Here is a 21,317-nt window from a genome sequence, read left to right on the forward strand (position 1 = left end):
TCCTCCTCTCTCCTACAAGGATTGCTCCTGCACGCCATGAAAATTACCAGCCTTGCTCCTGGCTCCCCTTATCTTCCCACCTCCCCCAGCACATTCTCTGGGGTTCTCGTCTCGCGGTGTGGGGAAGATCATTTATACAGATGTATTTATGAAACCATATGAATTTGTTTGGGTCCGCATCATCAGGGTGTTTTGTTATGGCAAGAGGATATTTAATATGCAAAGCTGGAGGGCTGCTTTTATTGTTGTACACACGTGGAGGTAAAGTCACAGCAGTCGGTCTTGAGTGCTTCTACGAAACAAAGGCCTAAATTTTGACTTGCAATCAAGAGAACTGCATTTTAACCATGATTTTGTTAAAAGGTTTAGCCTTTCTGCTCAGTCACGTCAGAAAGGTTTCCCTGCTCCTGTGTCCTGTGCAGTTTTGGTGCTTCCTCCTCCAGCATGCACCAAAGCTAGAGCTGCTCATACCTTGCAGGCATTTGAGACAAAGCATGTAGTTCTTTAAGTCAGAAAATTTCCAAAGATGATGAAGCAGCTAAACTTGCTCTGTCAGTGCAGGAAAGCACTGGGTTTCCAACAGGTTCTTTGTCCCAGCGGAGAAGTCACATGGACACTGGTAGCCAGTGGTCACCACAGCTTGAGGTTCTAACAGAGCCTTGACATGCATTCTTTACAGGAATGTTTTGTGTTTCTTCCTACCTGAACCATAAATTATGTTGATGGTTTCGTGCTTCTGTTGTAAATGGAAGGCTGGAACTGTACATGCCAGTCCTTGCTCTTTTTCCTTGGTGATTTGGAAGCAAATAATCAATTAAAGAGTAAATTATCTTGCAATGGTAAAGAAGGCAGTATTGAGGAAACGTCTTCCTTGTCATCTAGGTCTGCAAAATATTTAATTTTGGCAAAAAGCTTCTTGCATGTCACTTAAAAAGTTTCAGTCAACTCCATAGTCAGTTCCTGTTTAATTACAATTAAATTTTCATTCCTTGGAGGCTGGTCTGAATTTTAGCCTCTGCTGATGTCTCACTTTCCAAAAAATATTCTGAATCCATTTCATAATCTGTCTTTTATAACAGCTCTATTCCATTCAGCTCTGGTTGAGAGATTTGTTCATCTCCCTTTTCAAATGTAACTTTATTAGCACAGTACTTAATCTACTGCAAGATCACATACTGTTCTGGCATATGCTGATCCTCTCCGATGTTGCCTATATTATAACTACAGGAACAAAACTGAATGAGCATGAAGGACATGCTTAAATTCTGAGATGAAAATGCTAATCAGTCTTGTACCATAGAATGGATCACTGAAAAATAAAGGAATATGAAGGACCTACCAAAAATACATAATGGTTACACTAAAAAGAAAACAAAACAAAACCAAGCAGGGGAGAGAGGGAAAGGTCAGGAGAATACAGGACAGGAATACATTTTTTGTAATGTGTGCATATATAAGATCTAGCTACAGTCCACATTGTGATTTCAGTTCCTGAGTGTTAGACTAGAACTAATGCACACATTCAAGATATTTGCATTATTCCAGCAGAATTTTTTTCATTCCTCTTATCCTAAAATGTTCTGGCAATTAAATCTAAAACAAAAATGACAGTTGCTGATACAAATACCTATTTTTAAAAAGTCTAATCAATTTTACATTTTGAATTGAAAACTACAAGCTGCCTTCACCATTTTTTTCCCATGACTTATCTGCCTTCATTGTTCTTTACGACTTCACTGTAGTTTCCTGGAGCATAAAGACAATAATTATTTTATATTATATTTCAGCTTTCACTCGTTATTAGTAAGACTGCAAAGCTGATCTGGGTCTCTGTTAAATGGAAGATGGTTTGAGCACAGAAAACATCTAGAGATGGCCTAAAGGATACACTAACATGACATAATTACATGTTCTTCAAGCATTCCTTATAGAGGTTTTTCAAGCAATATTAATATACTGGTAGTACAGTGTTAGCTTTAATGCAGTAATAAGTATAGAGTATTCACAGTTTTGGGAAAAAATACACTTTGGGGGGTACAAAACAACTGGTAAGGGATCAGGAAGAGGGAAAAATAGGAGTGGCAGTAAGGCAAGTATAAAGTTGCATGTATTCTTATCTGCATAAACAGATTATAGGATTAATTGGTTAAGCGAGGAAGCAGAAGCTATGCTAATCGCAGAGCATATTGATTAGTGTGCTGTTCTCTAGCCATTACCATTCAGCAGTTTAAACATATTGTGAGAAGAAATTCTTAATACATATCTGAAAAGGACAGAGCAATAGCTATGCAAATTAAATTCAAAAGGACTGTCTACAGATAATGAATGGCAGGAGAGGAATGAAATAACATTTGCACCGACAAAAAGTCCGGCACCATGCTCTCGGCACTCGCCTTTGAGATAGTTAAACGCATTGATGAGACCCGCTCTCAGTCTCCTTTAGACGAAGCATGCCCAGCCCCCGTTCCGCCGGCGCTGCGGGTCACAGCGCCCAGAGCCGGGCTGAGGGCGCGTTCCCGCGGAGCCGGGCCCCGCCGCCCGCTCCCTCCCGCCGCTGGGGGGCGGCCGCGGCGCCGGGCGGCGCGGGGGCCGCGTGCTGCGGGGGGGGCGGGGCTGCGGGCGCGCGGCGGGGGCGGAAGCGGGCGCGGGTGCGGGCCGGGAGCGCCGCGAGCGGAGGTAGCGCGGGGCGGCCGGCGGGGGGCGCTGCGCGAGGGGCGGCGCGGGGGGGCCGCCCCGGCCCTGGCAGAGGCGGAGAGGCGCGCCCTGGGCCGGGGCAGCGGGAGCGTGGTGGGGTCCGTCCGTCCGTCCGTGTGTCCGTGTGTCCGTGTGTCCGTGTGTGTTTTCACGGGGGAAGGCGTGGGGGTGGCTGCAGGCTCGGGCGGGACCGGGTTGGCGCAGGGTGGCTGCGTCTGTCCCGGACACGCGGGTCCGCACCGCCCCTGAGCGCCCGCGTTGGCCCGCCCCTCTTTCAGGAGCTGCGGGACAGGCTTGTCTTCCTTCGGGCTTCCTTCCCGCCGGGTCCCGGTACCTGCGCGGCTGTCCGGCGGCTGCGGCGGTGTCACTGCGGGCCCCGCTGAGGGGCGCGGCGCGGTGAGTTGTGCCGGGATCGGGGTTCCCTCCGGCCGGGATCCGTGTGCCAGGGCTGTGATGCAGTGTCCTTGGGTGGGGAGGAAGCGGCGGAGGAAACGAGGGTGTTCTGGTTTCCTTCACTATTAGCAGTGGTCTTCCAGTCTTAAGCTATGACTGCAGTGACTCTGCAAGATCGATGTCTTCTACTGTAAGGACATAACTTCCAAAGAGGCAAAGCATGATTTCAGCGATGTGATGGAACTTACAGGATGGAAAAAAAAAAAAAATATTCGTATTCAGGCAAAGGCAGGATCCTTAACAATGTCAGATTAAGTGATCTCCGGGCACTAAAAAGTCTGCATAAAAAAACCCAAAACAAAGGAGTAAATATTTCACTGAAATTGGTCTCTTTGATGCTATTGAAGAAATAGGTAAAAATAATACTGAATGAAGTCTGCAAGGTTTGAAACATTCAGTTTTAGGAGATTATAATATATGAAATTTCCTGACAGCGAGAGTTGTAGAATAACGCTTCCTTCTTACAATATAATAAAATTGCTTTTATATGTAACATCTGATGATGTTTTGGCTGCACTTATCTTCAATTAAGTTTATTTTGGTAAATATGTATAACGTACTATTATCTCTACCTTTCTTCTGTAGCTCTGTTCATCATTCATTATTAATAAACTCTCTTTTTGGTTCCCTAACCTAACATGGCAGCATCCTGTAAATTCTCTTTTATGTCTCTTGTCCTCTAAAAGATACTGACAACTAAAGTGGAGTGTAATTTCTGTGTTTGTGTGCCACAAAACAAGCAGAGAGTATTTTTTTTTCTATGCTATGACATGACGTGGAGTTTCCTTAGAACAGTTCAGATTGGGTTAACTAGTTCTTTTTGGTTGCTGTTTTGGTTTTTGTTGTTGCTGTTTTGCCCCCTCAGTGGGCGAACTGGGGGCAGAGGGGTGTGTTTTTTCACTGTGAAAAGTGATCTTTGTAGGAATTGCAACTTTTTATTTTAAAAGAACCTTCAGAATATGAACATGATGCACATCATAGTTAAGTGTGCATGCGATTTGTACTAACTGTGACGTAGTGTTCATTTTGGAACAAATGTAATGAATTGCTGTTTTGGTCTCGTGAGAATATCAGAGAAAGGAGACAATATGAGGATAGTATGAGATTGTGAGTAGCATCTTCTGGTAGAGTCACAAGCAGTGTGGTTGTAGTTTTAGACCAAATGTAGAAATTTATTGTTATCTCTGTTCCTGTTTTGACTGCAGATACCCATGTGTATAAAGCCTAAGTTATTCTGGCCTCTTTATATTATTTTAGTTGTTAAAATATGTAGCTGTTTAATAGGTACTTGAGAGCTCCAGAGAATTAAGCAATTATGCTGGAATTCCTTTGGTGTAGTAAATAGGTCTTTTTCCTAAAGTTTTTTACAGCTGGAAATAAAGCTACTTCTCCCCACCCCCCAGCCCCCCCCATTTTCTTGTTAAAGCTTTTGTAGTATCTGATTTTAGACACTTTTTGGCTGTTATCTCCTTAAAGGAGGCACTGGTATTAGCTAATCACAAATTGTGGTGTATCTTGGGGATTGGATGTCATTTAGCTGCTAAAATTAAGATATTTCCCCTGGAGTTCATGATCACTTGTACATTTTCTGAGAATAGTAAAGGGGACTAGTTCTTGCATCATGCCTAAACTGTAAGTAGGATAAATGCATGCTGTCAGCTAAAATTGTCAGCTGTGTAGTCAATGTATCTGAAGACTAGTAAGTGTCAAAACCAGCCATTTTTCAGTAGCTGTGAAAAATCTGTGATGCTCAGTTACTCAAATAAATTTATTTTTCCTGGTACAAGTTTACTGCTAAAATGTACTTTATATGCTATTTGTTTTTTAACAACCTCTTTCACCTGTGATTAATAATTTGTGCCATTTTATGGGCTGGGTTTTCTCAACTGAGCATTATTAATAATAGCCTCTTATATTTTCTTCTATGATTTACAAAAAAACTTTACAAACTTTACAAAAAAGTAGGTGTATTAGCATTTGCCTATGTAATTTAGAAGATGAATTTTGGATTGCTCAGAACTGAATGAGTACTTTGTCTACATAAAATAGGGCCTGGACTAGAGGGCTAGACAAGGGAATGTAAAACTTGCTCAAATGAAATTGGTTTCTTCAGTAATATTGAAGAAATAGGAGGCTACAATGATATAAATAATCCAGTTAAATTTCTGGGTACCTCCTTAATGTTAAGAAGAAAATATTTTGCAGTGCATACCACTGAGGTGTTACAGTTAACTAATGTCTGTCATAATCCATTATTATGCTCAGATGAGCTGACAAGTCAATCTAGAAATAAGATTGTAGAAGAAAAGATGTAGAATAAAAGAAATCACTTGTCTTTAATTTTTCCTCCAGTGTTATTTTTCTGAAATCTTCACCTGGGTCAGCCTACTGGGAAGGAGCATGAATCCAAAGCCTCGTCTGTATTGCAGATTTGCCATAGAAACATAATTTTAGTGGGCAAATTCATACTCAGTTTGAATTCTTCAGGTTTCTTGAAAGAAAACCAGACAAGTTAAATTCTTCCTCTCTCCCCAGTGGAACAAGTCCTTTTTTTGTTGCCGCTCTACAGGAATAGTGTTTGTGTGGTGCACTGTGTGTACATGTGTGAGCAGTGGCAATCTCTCCCCCACTGCAGCTGTCACTTTGTTAGTTGTCTCCCCACTCCCCTCTTAATTCTCTTTAATGACACCTGCCTTCCTTTTAGGTCTCTTTAAAACATTCAGTCAAAGTCCCTCTTTTACCAGTAACCTACATGCATCATCCTGCAGCCTTGGCTCTCTATAAAACTAGTCAAAATTAGCTAAACATTATCATCTCAGGAGGAAGTTTTGGACTCTCAGGGGCTTTGGAAAGAGTGATACAAAGACCGCTGTGAGATTTCACAAGGGAGCAGAGGTACTGTGGGAGTACTTGTCATAGCCTGCAATTAATAAACTGTGGCAGTGTTACTGGGAAACGAGAAGCCAGGAAGGTCCCTTGTGCTCTGTCATAAGTGACTCTTATCAAGGAGCAAGGGTCCTACAGTGACCTGAATGGTGGCAATAAGGCATGAAGAGAAAATAAAGTGTCCCAGGGAAAATGAAGCTGAGATTTTTGAAAAAATATTTATTATTATTATTATTATTATTATTATTATTATTATTATTATTATTATTATTATTATTTAAGAACCTGATACAGAGATATAGAAATGTTTTGGGGCCCAGATGGACCCAGTGGGAGGAGGGGAAGTTCAGCAAGTGTAAAATACTGTCCCTATTGATATACTGTCCCTATTGATATCTGCTTGCTTTAATTTTCTTCACAAGCCTTGCCAAGCCATTTCCCCTCTCAAAATCTTGAATCTTGGCCGACTGCCCACAGGCAAGGAACAAAGAATTTCTGTTTTTAAATGGTTGGTTTATTTTAAAAGCATTCATTGGCAGTAGTAGGCAAAATAAAGGGGGAAGGTGCTGAAAAAAAGATACTCTAAAGTACTTGAGGAGAGTCCTTAGACACAATGCAAAATGAAAATAATTATTGGTAGTAGGTGTAAAGCAAAACCAATTAAAATAGGATTGCATGCATTTAAATAGAAACAGCTCTCCAGTATTTCTAAAATACTGACAAAAGGTAGTCTAGTGTTTGGGCTCTCAGATAATTTTATACCAGAGCCACTGTAAGCTTGTTGTGTGGGTTTTCAAGCCAAAAGCAATATGTTTGTGCTTTCAACTCGAAGTTCAGCTACAAGACAAATTGGTGCTGTTCTTAGAAGTCTGTAGGAGGTAAAACCACTCCTGGTTTAAGATACGTTTGAGGTAGTCCCAGCAGCTCATCAGCAGCAATACTGTGTCTGCTTGATGAGCTGTGACTTTTGTTGGCCCATATATCCTTTGGCTGCATTGAGAGACAGGAACTGTTGGGAGCACACAAGATTTTTTTCTTTCTTTGCAGAAAAATAGGTATTTTTGGTAGTTACCCATTTTTGCTATTCCCTTAAACCTCATGTTTCCTTCACTTGGAATACCCATTAAAGGTATTCCCCAAAAGACACCTAGCAACAAGGCAAAAGGATTTTTTTTTTTCAGTATGCCAAGGTAATTGCAAGTCTTGGGCATGTAGAAGCAGGGAATGAAGGAACACATGCTGCAGGAGAAGGTATAAAGATAGATGCCTTGGAAAAGACACAAAGGCAGACTCCTTTGGCAGCACGCTCTAAAAGTGGTACAGAACTGCTAAAACCTGCAGGCCAGCAGCCTTCATAGTGACAGAGCAGCCTTTTTTTGCCCAGAAATGTGCCTTCTTACCTGTTCTTAAGATATCAGTGTGTTTTATAGTACTGGTATTTTCACTTGAATCTAGCAGCTATTAATGTAAACGGTCTCTTCTATCTGCTCATCTATAATGCAGTTTGAAAAGACCCTTGGGTTTCATCAGCACATTTTGGTGGGCTCTGTTATGTCAGGATTGCTGAAGTTTTGTCAGTAAAGTATCTATCCTCTTTTCCCTCTCTGCTGTGATGTTTTTCTGTTGACCAAGTTTTACAGCAACAATAATAGGAATACTTGAAGTGCTAAGAGTAAATTTTAACAAAAGACAGCTAAATGTGGTTTCACTTGTCTGGGAACTGGCATTGCTTTTAATGGTTGGTTCTGAGTAGAATATCCTGCTCTTCTATGGTGCTGTGCAGCTGTCTGAGTGAACCTGGGAACCAAAGGACAGTGTTGGTCTGCAACAGTCACCAGTATGGATGTACCAGTGCAGGACAGTAGTTTTATTGGCATCTTCTCAAGAACTCGTGCACTCATAAAAATACGAGGAATGTGATTCTTCCTTATGCACTGGTTTTAAACAGGGCTCTGTGTAAACACTTCACTTCTTTGGGCACCTGTTTGGCAGCTGCACCTCATGCAGATTGCCAAAGCAACAATCGCACCTACTGCCAAACCAACAGCCATCTAAGACTGCAAACTACCAGAATACAAACTTCATTTTTGGCATTCCAAAAAGTCTCAGCATGTGATGTCCTGGGATTCTAGGTGCTAATTTCATTGTCTCAGTCTTCTACAATTAACTGGCTAGTGAATATGTTCTATGCTGTTTTGGTGTGTCAGTTATTCCTTAGACTTCCCATTTTCATTGCTGCACAGAAACTGCAGATGGTTTTCCGAATAACGTAGAACCAGCCTGTCTGCTCTCAGAATGGTCAGCACAACTGATTCCTGTCGGCTGAGTGATGCTCAAAGTTTTCTGTTGGAAAATTAGAAAACAAAATATTTTGGAGGTCACAGAGGTAAATGGGCCAGAGGGTGCATCCTGTAAATAGATGCAAAAAAAGGGAAAATAATAGAATGGAGCTTGATGGTACTGTGGAATTTTTTTCCTGGTATTCTGTAAAGCCCAGTGATTCTTGTCTTCCTGAAATGTTTGCTGGCTATTGCAATGAGATATCACCCTGTGTATTTACAGACAGTTTATTGTTTACTGATACAGTACCCTTTCTGTACTGAGGGATGTTTGTGGCCATGAATTTAATAGTTATTTCTCTTACAGATGTAATTTTAGTGTGGTAATTTTAAATCATTAATAATTTCAGAAACTTTTTGTGCTCCCACTGAGATGGTAATGAATTCCAATTTTGTACTCTACAATTATTTTATAGTAATTATTAATGTCAGCTTTTGTACTGTCCTGATTTCTGTCTGCTGTCTGTTCTATTACAAGATTTTTTCCACTTCCTCTGTAATTGGATGCACGCTTCTATGACTGTGTATCGCTTTTTTTTTTAAGCTCTGTCTTGATAAATCACTTCTTCTGTTTATGCAGTTAATAATAATAACTGGTTGCAAAGCCAGACCTGCTCTTGAATTCACGGTGTCATGTTGTTGCTCATCATAATTTGGAAGTGAGGAACAGATAAATATTGTGGTAGTAATAGGTTGAGTAAAATTCCCACTTATCAAGCCTATTTTCTTAATATATTAGTTCATTAGAGACCTGTCTAGGTATCTAGAGTATCACTGAGGAACTACTGCCTTAGTATTTGAGATTCTATCTTTCAAAAATATATGACCAAAGAGGTGACTTTATTGGACTGTATGTTAACAGTATTATTTTCACTGCACTTTTCTTCTCTTTATCCTTAAAAGTATTTTTGATCTTTGAATCAAATGGGATTCTCTCAGGCTTTGGTTTTCTGTATTCTTTGCATTTGCAAACTGCTTATTAATAACTACCAAAAATACCTGATGGACCTGCTGCTTTTTCTCTTAAAAATAAATAATTATCGTCATCTGTCCTGTACATTTTTCAAAACTAGAAAGTACACAAATCATCTCTGCAGGACAGGTTTAAATTTGCCCTGTAACCATTTCTAGTGGTTTAGGAAGGCTGCCATCTCTTGGGTAGGCTAGAAAAATGATGCTGAGTATGTACCAGTCTTCCATGAGCTGACTGGCAGAAGTGGCAGTGCTGTAAGGTACAATAAGCTTTTAAGGATTTAGGTATGCCTTGTTTTCCTGATAACCTGAGGTTGTTTCAGGGGATGTATGAGGCATTCCTTTGTGTTGTATGTTAATATAATCTCTTGGTTTTTCTGCGAATGAGTAAAGCAGAATCTGAGGAAGACTTTGCAACAAAATTCAAGAATGCTGTTTTCTAAGTATGGGCTGGTTTCCATGGAGAGGGGTCAGTATTCAAACTGAAGTCCAATGCTACTGTTTAGTTAAGTAGTATCAGAGCTACTAGAACTTTGCTTTATTATGGAACATACAATGCATGTTCTGTAGCTTTTTCTTTTACCTTTGCTCCTTTTGTTTCATGCAGTAAATAATATGGTTTATATATGACTGATTTTGAAATACAGGTCACAGGATAGAGACAGGATTTTATTTTGGAGTGGATGAGTGCCTTAGCTCATTGTTTTTGTTGCCAGATGTATGTCAGTGTTGTGCTAGCACTGGACCAAGTCATATCCACATTGGTAGGTTTTGGCAGTACTTTTCTTAGACAATCAGCAGTGAAACAGTGAAGAAAACCAAGCTCTTTGTATGTCTGTGAAAGGCAAACATAGTGTCAGATCCTCATTCAGGAACTGGTTGTAGCTCCAAGTTCTAATGTTGCTCCTGGCTTGGGCTTGTACTTTCCAGAATAATTGAAATATGCATGCTGATTTAAAGAACTTCAGAAAACTGGCACTTGAATCGGTGTTTATTGAAAGGATTATCTGGAAAATATTCTCTTCTTCATCATCGTGGTTTTACACTTGGCCAAACGCCAGGCACCCATGAAAGCTGTTCGCTCACCTTCTCTTGCTCTCAGCTGGGCAGAGAGGGAAAAAAATTAATGAAGGGCTCATGCGTTGAGATGAGCACTGAGAGAAAAACACTCTTAAGGGCAAAACAGGTTCAAATTTAAAGGTATAAAGTAAATTTATTATTAACAGAGTCAGAGGAGGATAATGAGAATAAAATAAGCCTTTAAAACACCTTTTTTCCTCCCAGCCCCTTCTTCCTTCCCACCGACAGTGCAGGGAAAGAAGGTGTGGGAGTTTTGGTCAGTTTGTCACTTGAGATCTTTTTCTGTTTGCTCAGGGAGAGGAGTCTTTCTTCTGCAATGCTGCAAGTCCTTCCCACGGGAGACAAGTTCTCCGTGAACTTCTCCAGCGTGGCTCTAATCTCACAAGCAGCAGTCCTGCCAAAACTGCTGCAACGCGAGTCGCTCCCACAGGCAAACAGTCCTCCCAAAACTGCTGCGGTGTGGGTCACTCTTCCACAGAGTGCAGTCCACTATGGATAGGTTGCTCTAGTTTGGAAGCAGGGGCGCCCTCTCTCCACCGGGTCTCCCACTGTATCACAGCTTTCTGGGGTATCCACCGGCTCAGGTGTGAGCACTTCTCCCACGGGCTCCAAGTGGATCTCTGCATCCCCCGTCGACTGCCTGGGCTGCAGGGGCACAGCTGCTTCACCATGGTCCTCACCACGGCCTGCAGAGGAATCTCGGCTCCGGCGCCTGGAGCACCTCCTCCCCCTCTTTTTCCACTGACCCTGTTGCCGCCATGTTGTTCTCCTTCACACGTCCTCACTTCCTCCTCTTCTCTAGCTAGAAAAAAACCTGCCACCACCAATTCAAAGATTCTTGCAGGATCCCGCAGCGCTGAGAGGTTGATTTCGTCCAGGTTCCGCATCGGCACCGTGCAGGCAGTGGCGGCCGCCACGGTGTGGTTGGCTATGGGCAGCCAGGCAGGCCAGGCTCACGGCGGGCTGCCGAAACGGTGGGCGTGTGGGGCATTGCCACGGGCTGCGCTGGGATACCCTGGCAGCAGTGCCTCATCCCCTCCGGAAAAAAGTGCCCCGTGCTGTTTTGATTTTGTTCTTAAATGTGCCATCACGGAGGCGATACCAACCTCTCTAATTGGGCCAGCAGCATGTCCATCTTCAGAGCCATCAGGGATTGGCTCTGCTGGGCATGGTGGAAGCTTCCAGCAGCTTCTCACAGAAGCTAATTCTGTGGCCCTTTACTGTTACCGAAAAAACAGGCCATGCCAGGTCAACACGTTCATGGATTCTTGGATTGCCATTTTGCTTGCAGCCTACTCAGGAGTTTTGTTTGATTTGGGTTTGTTATGTTGAATATTTTGTTTTGTTTTGGGTTTGTTGGTTTTGGGTTTTGTTTCTTTTCTTTCCCTCCTCACATACTCAAATTTTGTTCTGGTCGTACTCCTTCATCATCATGGTTGTCTTCCTTTTGTCTCAGTCTCCGTGATTAGGGATGGTAGGAATTCCAAGAAGGTGTAGATCTGATGCACCCTTTTTTCCTGTTGCTCTCTGCAGCGCTTTGACTGCCTTTGCCACAAAAGTCCCTCAGTTGTGGTTGGGAGAGTGGTATGCCAGCATTCCTCTCCAGGATAAATCAGTGTGAAGAAGGAAGTCTCAGCTTCCTTTTTTTCCTGCTCAGGGAGGATTTCCAACTCAGCATATTCTGTACTTTGAGAGAATGAGGGTAATAAAGATCAGAAAGAGGCAATGTTCTTTCTTACATGTGTGCCTTTACCTTATGGGATACTACCTCTGAATTATTGAAAATAAAAGTCCATTCTGAGTCCAAGTTTTGTTTAAATTATAATGTTCTCATAGAGAAGTGGTGACCCTTCAGGGCAACAGGAGGTACAAGAATATTCCAATCCATCCATTTTGCTGTGCTATTTTCTTCCTAATATGTGCTTCTGCTGCTCCGATACTGTGTTTTTCCTACTTCCAAATCATGTGGGTATAAGCTTGGGCTTTTTTTTTTTTTTTCCCCGACACTGTGTAATCTTGGAAGGGTCTTGCAGGGAGTATGTTATGGGTCACTAGAAGTGCATGCTTCAGGGGGAAAGAGGAGACCAAATCTCCAGAACTTTGAGATTACACTGGAATTCATTAAGGGGGAATGGCCTTTAAAAATTTGTACGAAAAGTGACAAATACAAATAGTTCTCTTAATTTTGGTACACATTGCTCCCAGTTCCATTGCCTAGTGTCAGTATTTGGGTGTTAGGCAATTTCCCAGCAGGTTAAGTCCTTGATTTCCATTAGTTTCGGTAGTCAGCATGTGCACTGTGGATCAGATCTACATGGCGATGGCCCAGTCTGCAATTCCTGCTGCTGCTTGGCAGGAGTTTATTCAATCTGTTCCTCTTGGCTAGACCTCTTATCCTGGCTTGTGGTCTTATTTACACTGTGATGGCAGAGTTATTTCTGCTCCAAAGGACTGTAGTGATCTTGTCTAAATGCTTCAGGTTGAGATATGGTTGGAGATACGTGGACAGCTGAACTAAATTCAAGTTTTGTAAGAGCTATTTGTTCTTTTCAGTTTTGTTGGGTTGTTCTTTTTTTTTTTTAATTATTATTTTGTTTAATAGAAGAAGCAGAGACTTTTGGGAATGGGGGTTGAAACTTAGAGTCTCTTCTTGAGGGATACTGTTTGGTCTTCTCAGCTATCACATGAATGCTCTACTCCTGGACCTCATAAATGTTTTCCATCATATTTAATACTGTTCAGAGATTATGTAGATACATAACGATGTGGGTGCAGTTTGTTCTTTAAAGTCTGAGTGCAGAGCCATAGGTTTGGCAAACAGCTAGGGAAAAGAAGTTTTGGTTAGTGCATGTTTAGGGAAGATCTGTTTCAGGAAATCTTAAACCACACAATTCCAGATAGTCATGCTGTGGAATGTAAGTTTTTATTGTTTTCTGTCTTATTTTATGTACTTAAGACAAATTTGTATCTTAAAACAGTTTTAGGAGGGGATAAGCACGTTCCTTGAACAAAGTGCATCCCACTGCATTTACAGTGGGCGTTCAAATTACTGTGTGTTGACTGTCTGTCCTTGTGCACAGTCATACCCCACAGTGGAGGATGAAGTGAGCTTTCCTCATTCAGTGACTTGGGATTGCCACTTGCATTAGTGCACCCAGCAGTAAAAGTAAGAGTTTATGTACTGGCAGTGGTTACCATAGGGCATTTTATACACAGCACGTTGTTACTTTACAGCAACTTTGGTGTCCAAGTCCTTATGTCTCCCTGCCTTGGGTTAATCATTTTCAGAATAATTGAGATATGCATGTTGATTTTAGAGCACTTCAAAAATTTTCCACTTGAATGAGGCACGCTGGCTTGCCTGTTGAGAGGATTATCTGAAGAGCGAAGGTGAAGGGTAAGCGACAAGCAGGGCTCGGGGCCCTGCTGGCAGTGACACTTGTGTTGGCAGCAGACAGCAGGGTGTCAGCATAAGGCTGGTGGAACTGGTCAGTGGAGGGGACAAAAGATGCCATGGAGACAAAGTCAGGTTTAGATGAGAGCTCAGGAGTACAAGATGCTCGGTCTCGATATTCTGATACAAACCAAGGCCTAATGTGCCACTACAGAAAGTCTGGTGAGGAACCCTATTAGATGTGTAATATCAGTCTAAAAAGTGCTTGTGTCAGGTAATATGTGGGGAAGAACTGGGAATAATGAGGAAAAGTGTAACTATTGTGTGAAATGAGTAGCTTTGTCTGGACTATGTTAAATAATAGAAATTCTCTTCTAAAAAAGTATTGAATAATTGGAGTAGTTTCAGAGCTGGGTGAAAAATGAGAAATACAAGGTACACATGGAAAGATTCTGAAAATGTGGGATACATTTGAGGGGTAAAATTAGTAAGAGAATGATGCATATGTAACTATATGTGCATGTACATATATTATGAATCCTGAACATCTGTTGTCACTGTCTTATAACCCAAGAAGAAGGAAATGCTGAGTGAGATTCTTACCAAGCTTTCTTTTAAAAGTAAAAGTTGAAGTCAGTTACTGGGCATTCAAATGCATGCATTCATAATAAAATGGAAATGAATTCTATGTTCTTCCCTAACAGTTGCTTGAAGTTAGGTTTTAAAATGTGTTTCTGTTTTAAAAGCATGTAGCTTGAAGCCTTCAACTGCAACTACTTCACAAGTAAATGAAGATATCTTCACTTTTTGTTTAAATCTTTTCTTTTTTTCCCAGTACATCCTTGAAGATGTGTGGCTCAAACTGCTTCAAACTGTCTGAACATTTGTTATTTAACTGCTGAAGCTTTCCTACCACTTGCTTTCCTCCTGAAGCCTTAGTCTATTGAAGGATCAGAATTGGGTATTATGGTAAGATATTTTTTAAAGTTGTAGCAAAATCCTGAAGGTAGGTGCAATGTGCCAATTTATTTTGGTTTTATCTTTTTATTCAGTAGTAAAACACCAAAACAAATAAATCTTAATGGTGTACAAAACCAGGAGAGGAAACTTTGAACTAGCTAACCAATCAAGAAACATCATTCCACATGTTGTCTGTTCATACTTGCTCTGTGCCTCGAAGTGAAGAGTAAGAATCAAGTGAATCATTGCACAAGATCTTGTGTGTAGATGTATGTGTATAGTTCATACAATGTTGTACAGAAATGTTTTACAGGTCTCTTCTAGATACTGCATTTTCTTTGAAATGCATTTGAGTTTAATGTCAGTTTAAATTCCGGTATTTAAAATACTTAAGGTGATTTGTGGAAGAACAGAAGTTTTGATTTTTGGAGAATAAAAATAGGTAAACATAGGAGGAGGAAACCGTGTAAATGACAGGTGAGATGGAAAGATAACTGAACCTCTAAGCAGATAAAATCCCACAATTTTTTGCTAGATTATGCAATGATACTGTATTTGGAAACTGATATTTGTTCTTGATCTCAACAACTGTAGCAGTTTTGAATAACCAAGTGGTACTTTACAAATTTCAGGAATCACGACCAACTAAAACATGAGAAGATACGTTCAAGATGATCCAGCTAGAAGATTTGTCACTTCATAGAAATACTATTTTTGTTTAATATGTAATATAATTTGACAAAGCCAAGTTCAGTTACTTACCTTGAAATCAGGACACGCCTGTGGCCTTCATCAGAAATGTTTCTAACATTTCCAAGAAAAAATATGTCCCAGAAACTGAGTATGTTTTTACTAGTCTTTGGAATCATTTGGGGTTTGATGTTGCTACGCTACACTTTCCAGTATCCAAGACGCCAAAGCAGTGCTGAGCTGCGTGGACAGATATTAGATCTCAGTAAAAGATATGTCAAAGCACTGGCAGAAGAAAATAAAAACCTAATGAATGGTGGTGGTGGAGCCTCTGTGGCAGGATATGGTAAGAGGAAAAAAGCCATACTAGTTACTTGAATATATTCTTTTTCTGAAAACTGTAAAGTTATAATTTTTTTTTTAAAGTAGTATATGCTGCTCTTCAGCAGAAAAAACGTCTTTATATTAACTGATTTGATTTTAGTTTATTCAATGAAGTTGAAGATTAAGATGAGTTGCAAAATCAGGCTTCAGACATGAAATTTCACTTTCCAGGATTTTTTTTTAGATCTCTCCAGGTACATGAATACAGTTACTTACAGAAGTAACAGTTACATTATGCTTTTTCTGAATCTCCAGCTTCTGAGGAATAAGCATGTGCATGATACAGGGACAAAGTTTTATATTAAGTCACTTCAACATTCCCAGTTCTTCTAGTACCTCATTGCTAATTTCTCACTTTTATTTCTTGACTTTTCTTCTCCTTAAAAAAGCAGCGAAAAAGCAACATACTAGTTGAGTTTGCAGTCTGGAGACTGCAAGGCAATTATGAATTTAGCAGAATCTCCCCTTGTTTTAGAAGTAGCCATAACAGATAAGGTTTATTGTCTTGTGAGCTTTAATACTTGCTGCATCATATCTCTCTGTCTGATTTGCCTGTCTTGTGAATATGTACCTAACTTGATAAATAGGTGGCCAGTATTCACTACCTTCTGAAATATTGAAAAGATAACTAAAAATGTTTATTTTAAAAAAGTAGTATCTGAAAAGATGCGTAGTAATGTACTTTGATCCCCTTCTTAAGATTTCCTTAAATGCCTGTGCCTGTCGTAGGATGCCCTTTATAGACATTTGGTAAGAGTGTAAGCAGCAAAAATGTGTCTGAAGTCTTTTTGCTGCTGCTCAGGAAGAAGGAAGCAAGTCTGTGATGACAAGATGTGCAGGAGCAACCCAAGAGGAGTAGGACAGTAAAAAGTGTTTAAACCTTCAATCCTTTCCTTCTTAAAATTAATTTTTATGACAGTAAGAGACTGCCTTCTCTTTTCTTCCCTGTTTTCTCCTTCCACTTTTCTTTTTTGTCATCAAGGACTTCCTTCCTTTACTGTGTAATTAAGTTTTTCTATCATAAAAAAAACCCTGAAAAATCCTTTTGTACTGTAGCTTTCTCTTGCTCTATAAGTCTTACAGTGTATTTCCAAATGAGACCTGTCTTCTGAGGTTTTGTCTGAAATTTAATAAAAAACGAAGTAATCTCTTGATCTACATGCTGATCATCAGAATTAAAACTTGACAATTCCTTCCCTCAGACTGTTGAGCACAGAATTATACTACAGAGTACATGACCTACCCTCTGTTACTGGCAGTAGACCCTGCTCTGGCTTGAATTGATAAGCAATTTATTTTTTATTTTCTCAAAGTTAACATTACTAAACAAGAACTAGTTAATTTTAGAGGAAGGGGCTGACCTGAGACTTCTCTTTTTTTAAACTTAATTTACTACTGATTTTTAATTTTATCTGTTTTACTCCTATTTTTTCACTTTGATGCCTGTGATCTTTCTCCCCAATATTTCTGCTTAGTTAAGAACAAATTAGAGGGTGGGGGGTAGAGACAGAGTTTGTAGATGTCTTCATGTGTAATGGGAGTCTTGGCACCTTGTAAAATCTGGTAAGTTTGTTAATTTTTTTTCAAATCTGAAAGAAGATGGTGATTGGAAACAGCATAATTAGCTTTTGATGAAAGATGTTACTGGTTTTGTGTTCCAGAGCATGGGATTTTTTTTTCCTATATTTTCTCTTATTTTTCAGTCAATAAATATGTAAATAGTTTTTTTTTACCCTTGCTTTGTAGCTTAGGTAAGAAGCAAAAAGATACCTTCTAATAGCAGCTTTTCTATGGGCTAAATCTGTCATTTAGGGGAAAGCTATTAACTACCTTCTTTATGCTGGAAAATATTTAGATATATTCTCTTGCATCCAAGGCTAAAAGGTGACATATCTGAGTATTCCAGTGCTGTTGTCTGGATGAAATTTGAAATAATACCTTTGAATAGTCACTTCTAATGTTCCAACTAGTGTTTTTGTTCTTACACTCTAATATTTAATTGGCTGCCTTCACCGTTCCCTGTTATGGTGGTATCTCCCTTCCCTAAAATAACAAAGAAATGGTATTAAAGAAAAATCAAGCAGCTGTTTAATTCTGTACTTGTACACCAATCTGTACTCCTTTCCAAAAAGTGTGGTAGGGAGGATAGCAAGTGTTAAGATGTGAATATGTTGAAATGGCAGTTCTTTTCCACATGTAGTAAATAACAGGCTGTAATTTGTTTTTTCCATTATCTTCAGCTGATCTTAAGAGAACAATTGCTGTTCTTCTGGATGACATCTTACAACGCCTCGTGAAATTGGAAAACAAGGTTGATTACATCGTTGTGAATGGCTCAGCAACAAATACCACTAATGGAACTAATCATCAGGTGCCAGTGACTTCAAATAAACGTGTAAAGCCAGCAAGCAACATTAGATAGCAAACAGGGCTGCTTTGTGTAGCTACGTCATTGATGGATAATATTTAAGATAAGCTTTTTATCTCTGTCTAGGGCAAAGAAGTAGTTGACTCTAAAACAAACGTAAACTATCGTATTCTACAATGTGCTTGGATCTATGTAGGCCTAACATGTGCTTAGGTTCTCAAAGCATTATTTCATTGCCTTTGAGCAGTGCTTCTGAAGTGATCTTTGTTGTCTCTAAAGATATTTTGATATTCTTGATTTGGTGTAGTAGGCCATTGGATAATAACGATATGTGGAAAGCAATGAGAAGCTTATAGGTAGGTTTCTAAATATATTTATTTAAGTATGAATATAACATATCTTTTGGATAGGCGAGCAGTATTGTAGCTTATTCATTTTTTGTGATCTGCATTAAGCCGAGGTAACTGAGGAAAATGTGTTGCTAAACAAATGTTAGAAAATGTGTACACTTAAAATATTTTGTTACTTACTAAAACACTATTAAATTGAGGATAGCATTGGTGGTAATATTTTTAAATTGTGACCCAAAGAATGTCTTTATTTGCACTGTCAGAATAGTTAGAGAATTTACTGTATATTTAAGAAAATTTATTATAATAGGAAAACTTTCTAGGTAGTTACACTGTCCAGGTTTATCTTTATGCCAGAGATAGGGCAGTTAGATTATCAAAAGCAAATCATCATCTGTGATCTCTTAGATGATTCTTTCTTAAAAAGATATTTAAGTGTATGTATTTTGTAATTGCAGAAAAAATTATTTAAGTGATGGAAATAAGTTTTGGATATGTGAATATAGTTTATTTTTATTCATTGCTGTTTGTTTTTAACATTTGAATGCCTTGCAGTTTGTGTTGAGTATAGCACACCATCTCCCTGAGTTGCTTTCTAGATCAGAAGGAAAAGCAATGACGGGAATCAAGGCATCTCTGCATTTAACAGAGGTATATGTACTAAGGGTGTCTTATCATGGAATATTTGAGAGCTAAGGTAATGTTTGCCTTATGTCTAAGTCAGCCTTACAGCAAAGTGAATTGCATGCCATGTGGGTGCACTGTATCTCAAATGTTACTGAAATCATATTAAAGTGCCACTGAACCTGTTTTTTAAATTGTACTGAATGTTTGGAGGGGACAGAATGTTCGGGGACTTCTGCCAAAAGTGTCCTGTGAGTGAGGTTTTGGGGATGAGTAAAACCGGAGGCGCTGGATAATATACCAGACAAAGTTATGTATTTTTTTTTCTTTCTTCTGTTTCCCTGCTGATATTCTCAACGGTTATAAAGGAAAATACAATTGCAATCTTAGTTAGTACTTACTTAGTATCCAGATGATTTTTTTTGTCACATTGTGTGTAAACATATACTCACTTCAATACAGAAAGAGAAAAATAAATTTTTAATTGTACTTGTAAATGTTCCTGTTTGGAGTTTTTTGGTGGGTTTTTTTGTTATTAAATAGTCTTGTCATTCTTGCTACATGTGCTCTATCTGGTTTTGGGTTGGAAAGTTGTACATCTCTGAGGTTTAGTAGTACTCTTTCTGGTATTCTTCCTTCTCAGTCACTGAGTTCTTCAGCTCTTGAAATTCTAATGCCCTGAAACTTTCCTCAGGTTAGAGGTGAGGGGAGAAAGAAATGAAAATAAAACAACTGATTTAGATCTTTAATGGCAAACCTAAGAATGAAGAGTTTAACCTAAGAGTGAAGAAGATACCTGCAGAACTTCTTTTGAACCTGCATGTTGACAACAGATAGATAGATAGATTTTTATATCTAGCTGTCTGGTTTATTTCCTAGATACTTGATTGTTACAAACCAAAACCTTTGTGCTATAAACACACAGTTCTTGTGTGTATAGACAAAAGTACCTTTTTTGTCTTGTGAGGGTATATGAAACCTCAAAGCTATTGACACATCTTAAATAAACATAACAAGACTTGCAAGCTGAGTCTTTGTCGCTGTGTGCACAAGCAGGTTATTTTATATTGGAGACTGATACATGCAGTCGTGGTAATTCCTGGGGCCATTAGCAAATAGTTGTTTTTTTTCTTATGTTTTGGTAGCCCAATGGCTCACTGGAATTGGTTTGTACTTGACAAAATGTTATATATAGTTATTTAGAGAAAAAACTACCTCACTTATGGCATAAAAGTTCCATTCATGAATACTGTTGAAAGAGTTGTGCTCCAGCAGTGCAGAAGGTGAAAGCTGACCTTCATCGTTTTTGCTGAGATGACAACGCTTTTCAGAGTGGCAAAACTAAACTTAAGGTGTGCAGACTAAGGTAAAAAAGGGTAAGGAAGGGATAAAGGGAGGGTCTCAGCTGACTTTCCTATTAGCAACAGTAGTAAGAAAACATCTGCATGTTCTAGCCTGCAGCCTCCTATATAGGACACGTGAGAAGTGTGGCAGCCCTACAAAGACAGGAGGTTGTGTAAAGAACCCAAGGGCTTGTGAAGAAGAAGCAGGAGAAAGCCTACAACTTTCCCCCAGGTCCAAAATGCTTGACAGTATCACAGCATTTGGTTGTGTTGCCATTTTTTTCTTTCTGAGGAGTATTTAAGTAGTGTTTCTGCTGTGCTGCAGTTTTTATGATGCAGCTGTGTATTTCCCATTTCAGATGATATCACAATGCCCCCTAAAGTGACTTCATTCAAGTTTTGTGTCTATGGAATCGCCTTATGCTTTGTTGGTTCTTAGGCTGGATGGGGTTTGGGGTATTATTTCCTTTTCTTCTTCTACTCTTTGGAAGGCAGGAGACCTCTCTTATATAAAGAACTGCTGATATGGGGGATGGGGGAGTGTTTTAGTTTTGTCTTGAAATCTTTTGGTAAATTAGGAGACTTCAATTTTCCCAGCTGTAATTTGCCTCTTGAGTGTTTATCAGCTGATTTCACTAGGTAATTGGCAGTACTTCTGTGCCTCTGAGTGATTGCTTAATGTAGGTAGCAACAAATGTTCAAGACCCACTTCCAAATAAAAGTTCTAATGAAGAAAAATGGAATGAAAAGAGTATATACTGATTGCTGTCTAAATAGACA

At 39.6% G+C, this 21,317-nt stretch overlaps 1 protein-coding gene across 4 annotated transcripts; it reads left to right on the plus strand.

Moving 5' to 3' along the window:
• Nucleotides 1–2,625: 2,625 nt before the first annotated feature.
• On the plus strand, nt 2,626–19,695 carry CCDC126 (coiled-coil domain containing 126). 4 transcript variants are annotated; one of them, XM_069007120.1, is made up of 5 exons: nt 2,630–2,676; nt 2,973–3,090; nt 14,654–14,787; nt 15,411–15,814; nt 18,093–19,695. In XM_069007120.1, the coding sequence occupies exons 4-5, from the start codon at nt 15,577–15,579 to the stop codon at nt 18,272–18,274; spliced, it is 420 nt and encodes a 139-aa protein (XP_068863221.1). In that variant the 5' UTR covers nt 2,630–2,676; nt 2,973–3,090; nt 14,654–14,787; nt 15,411–15,576; the 3' UTR covers nt 18,275–19,695. The 4 variants fall into 4 exon arrangements, with proteins under 4 accessions (XP_068863223.1, XP_068863221.1, XP_068863222.1 ...); XM_069007121.1 differs by lacking the exon at nt 2,630–2,676 and adding an exon at nt 2,736–2,792; XM_069007122.1 differs by lacking the exon at nt 2,973–3,090 and having other exon boundaries at nt 2,626–2,676.
• Nucleotides 19,696–21,317: the final 1,622 nt, after the last annotated feature.

The sequence above is a fragment of the Aphelocoma coerulescens genome, chromosome 2 (genome assembly GCF_041296385.1).
Source record: "Aphelocoma coerulescens isolate FSJ_1873_10779 chromosome 2, UR_Acoe_1.0, whole genome shotgun sequence".
Lineage (NCBI taxonomy): Eukaryota > Metazoa > Chordata > Aves > Passeriformes > Corvidae > Aphelocoma > Aphelocoma coerulescens.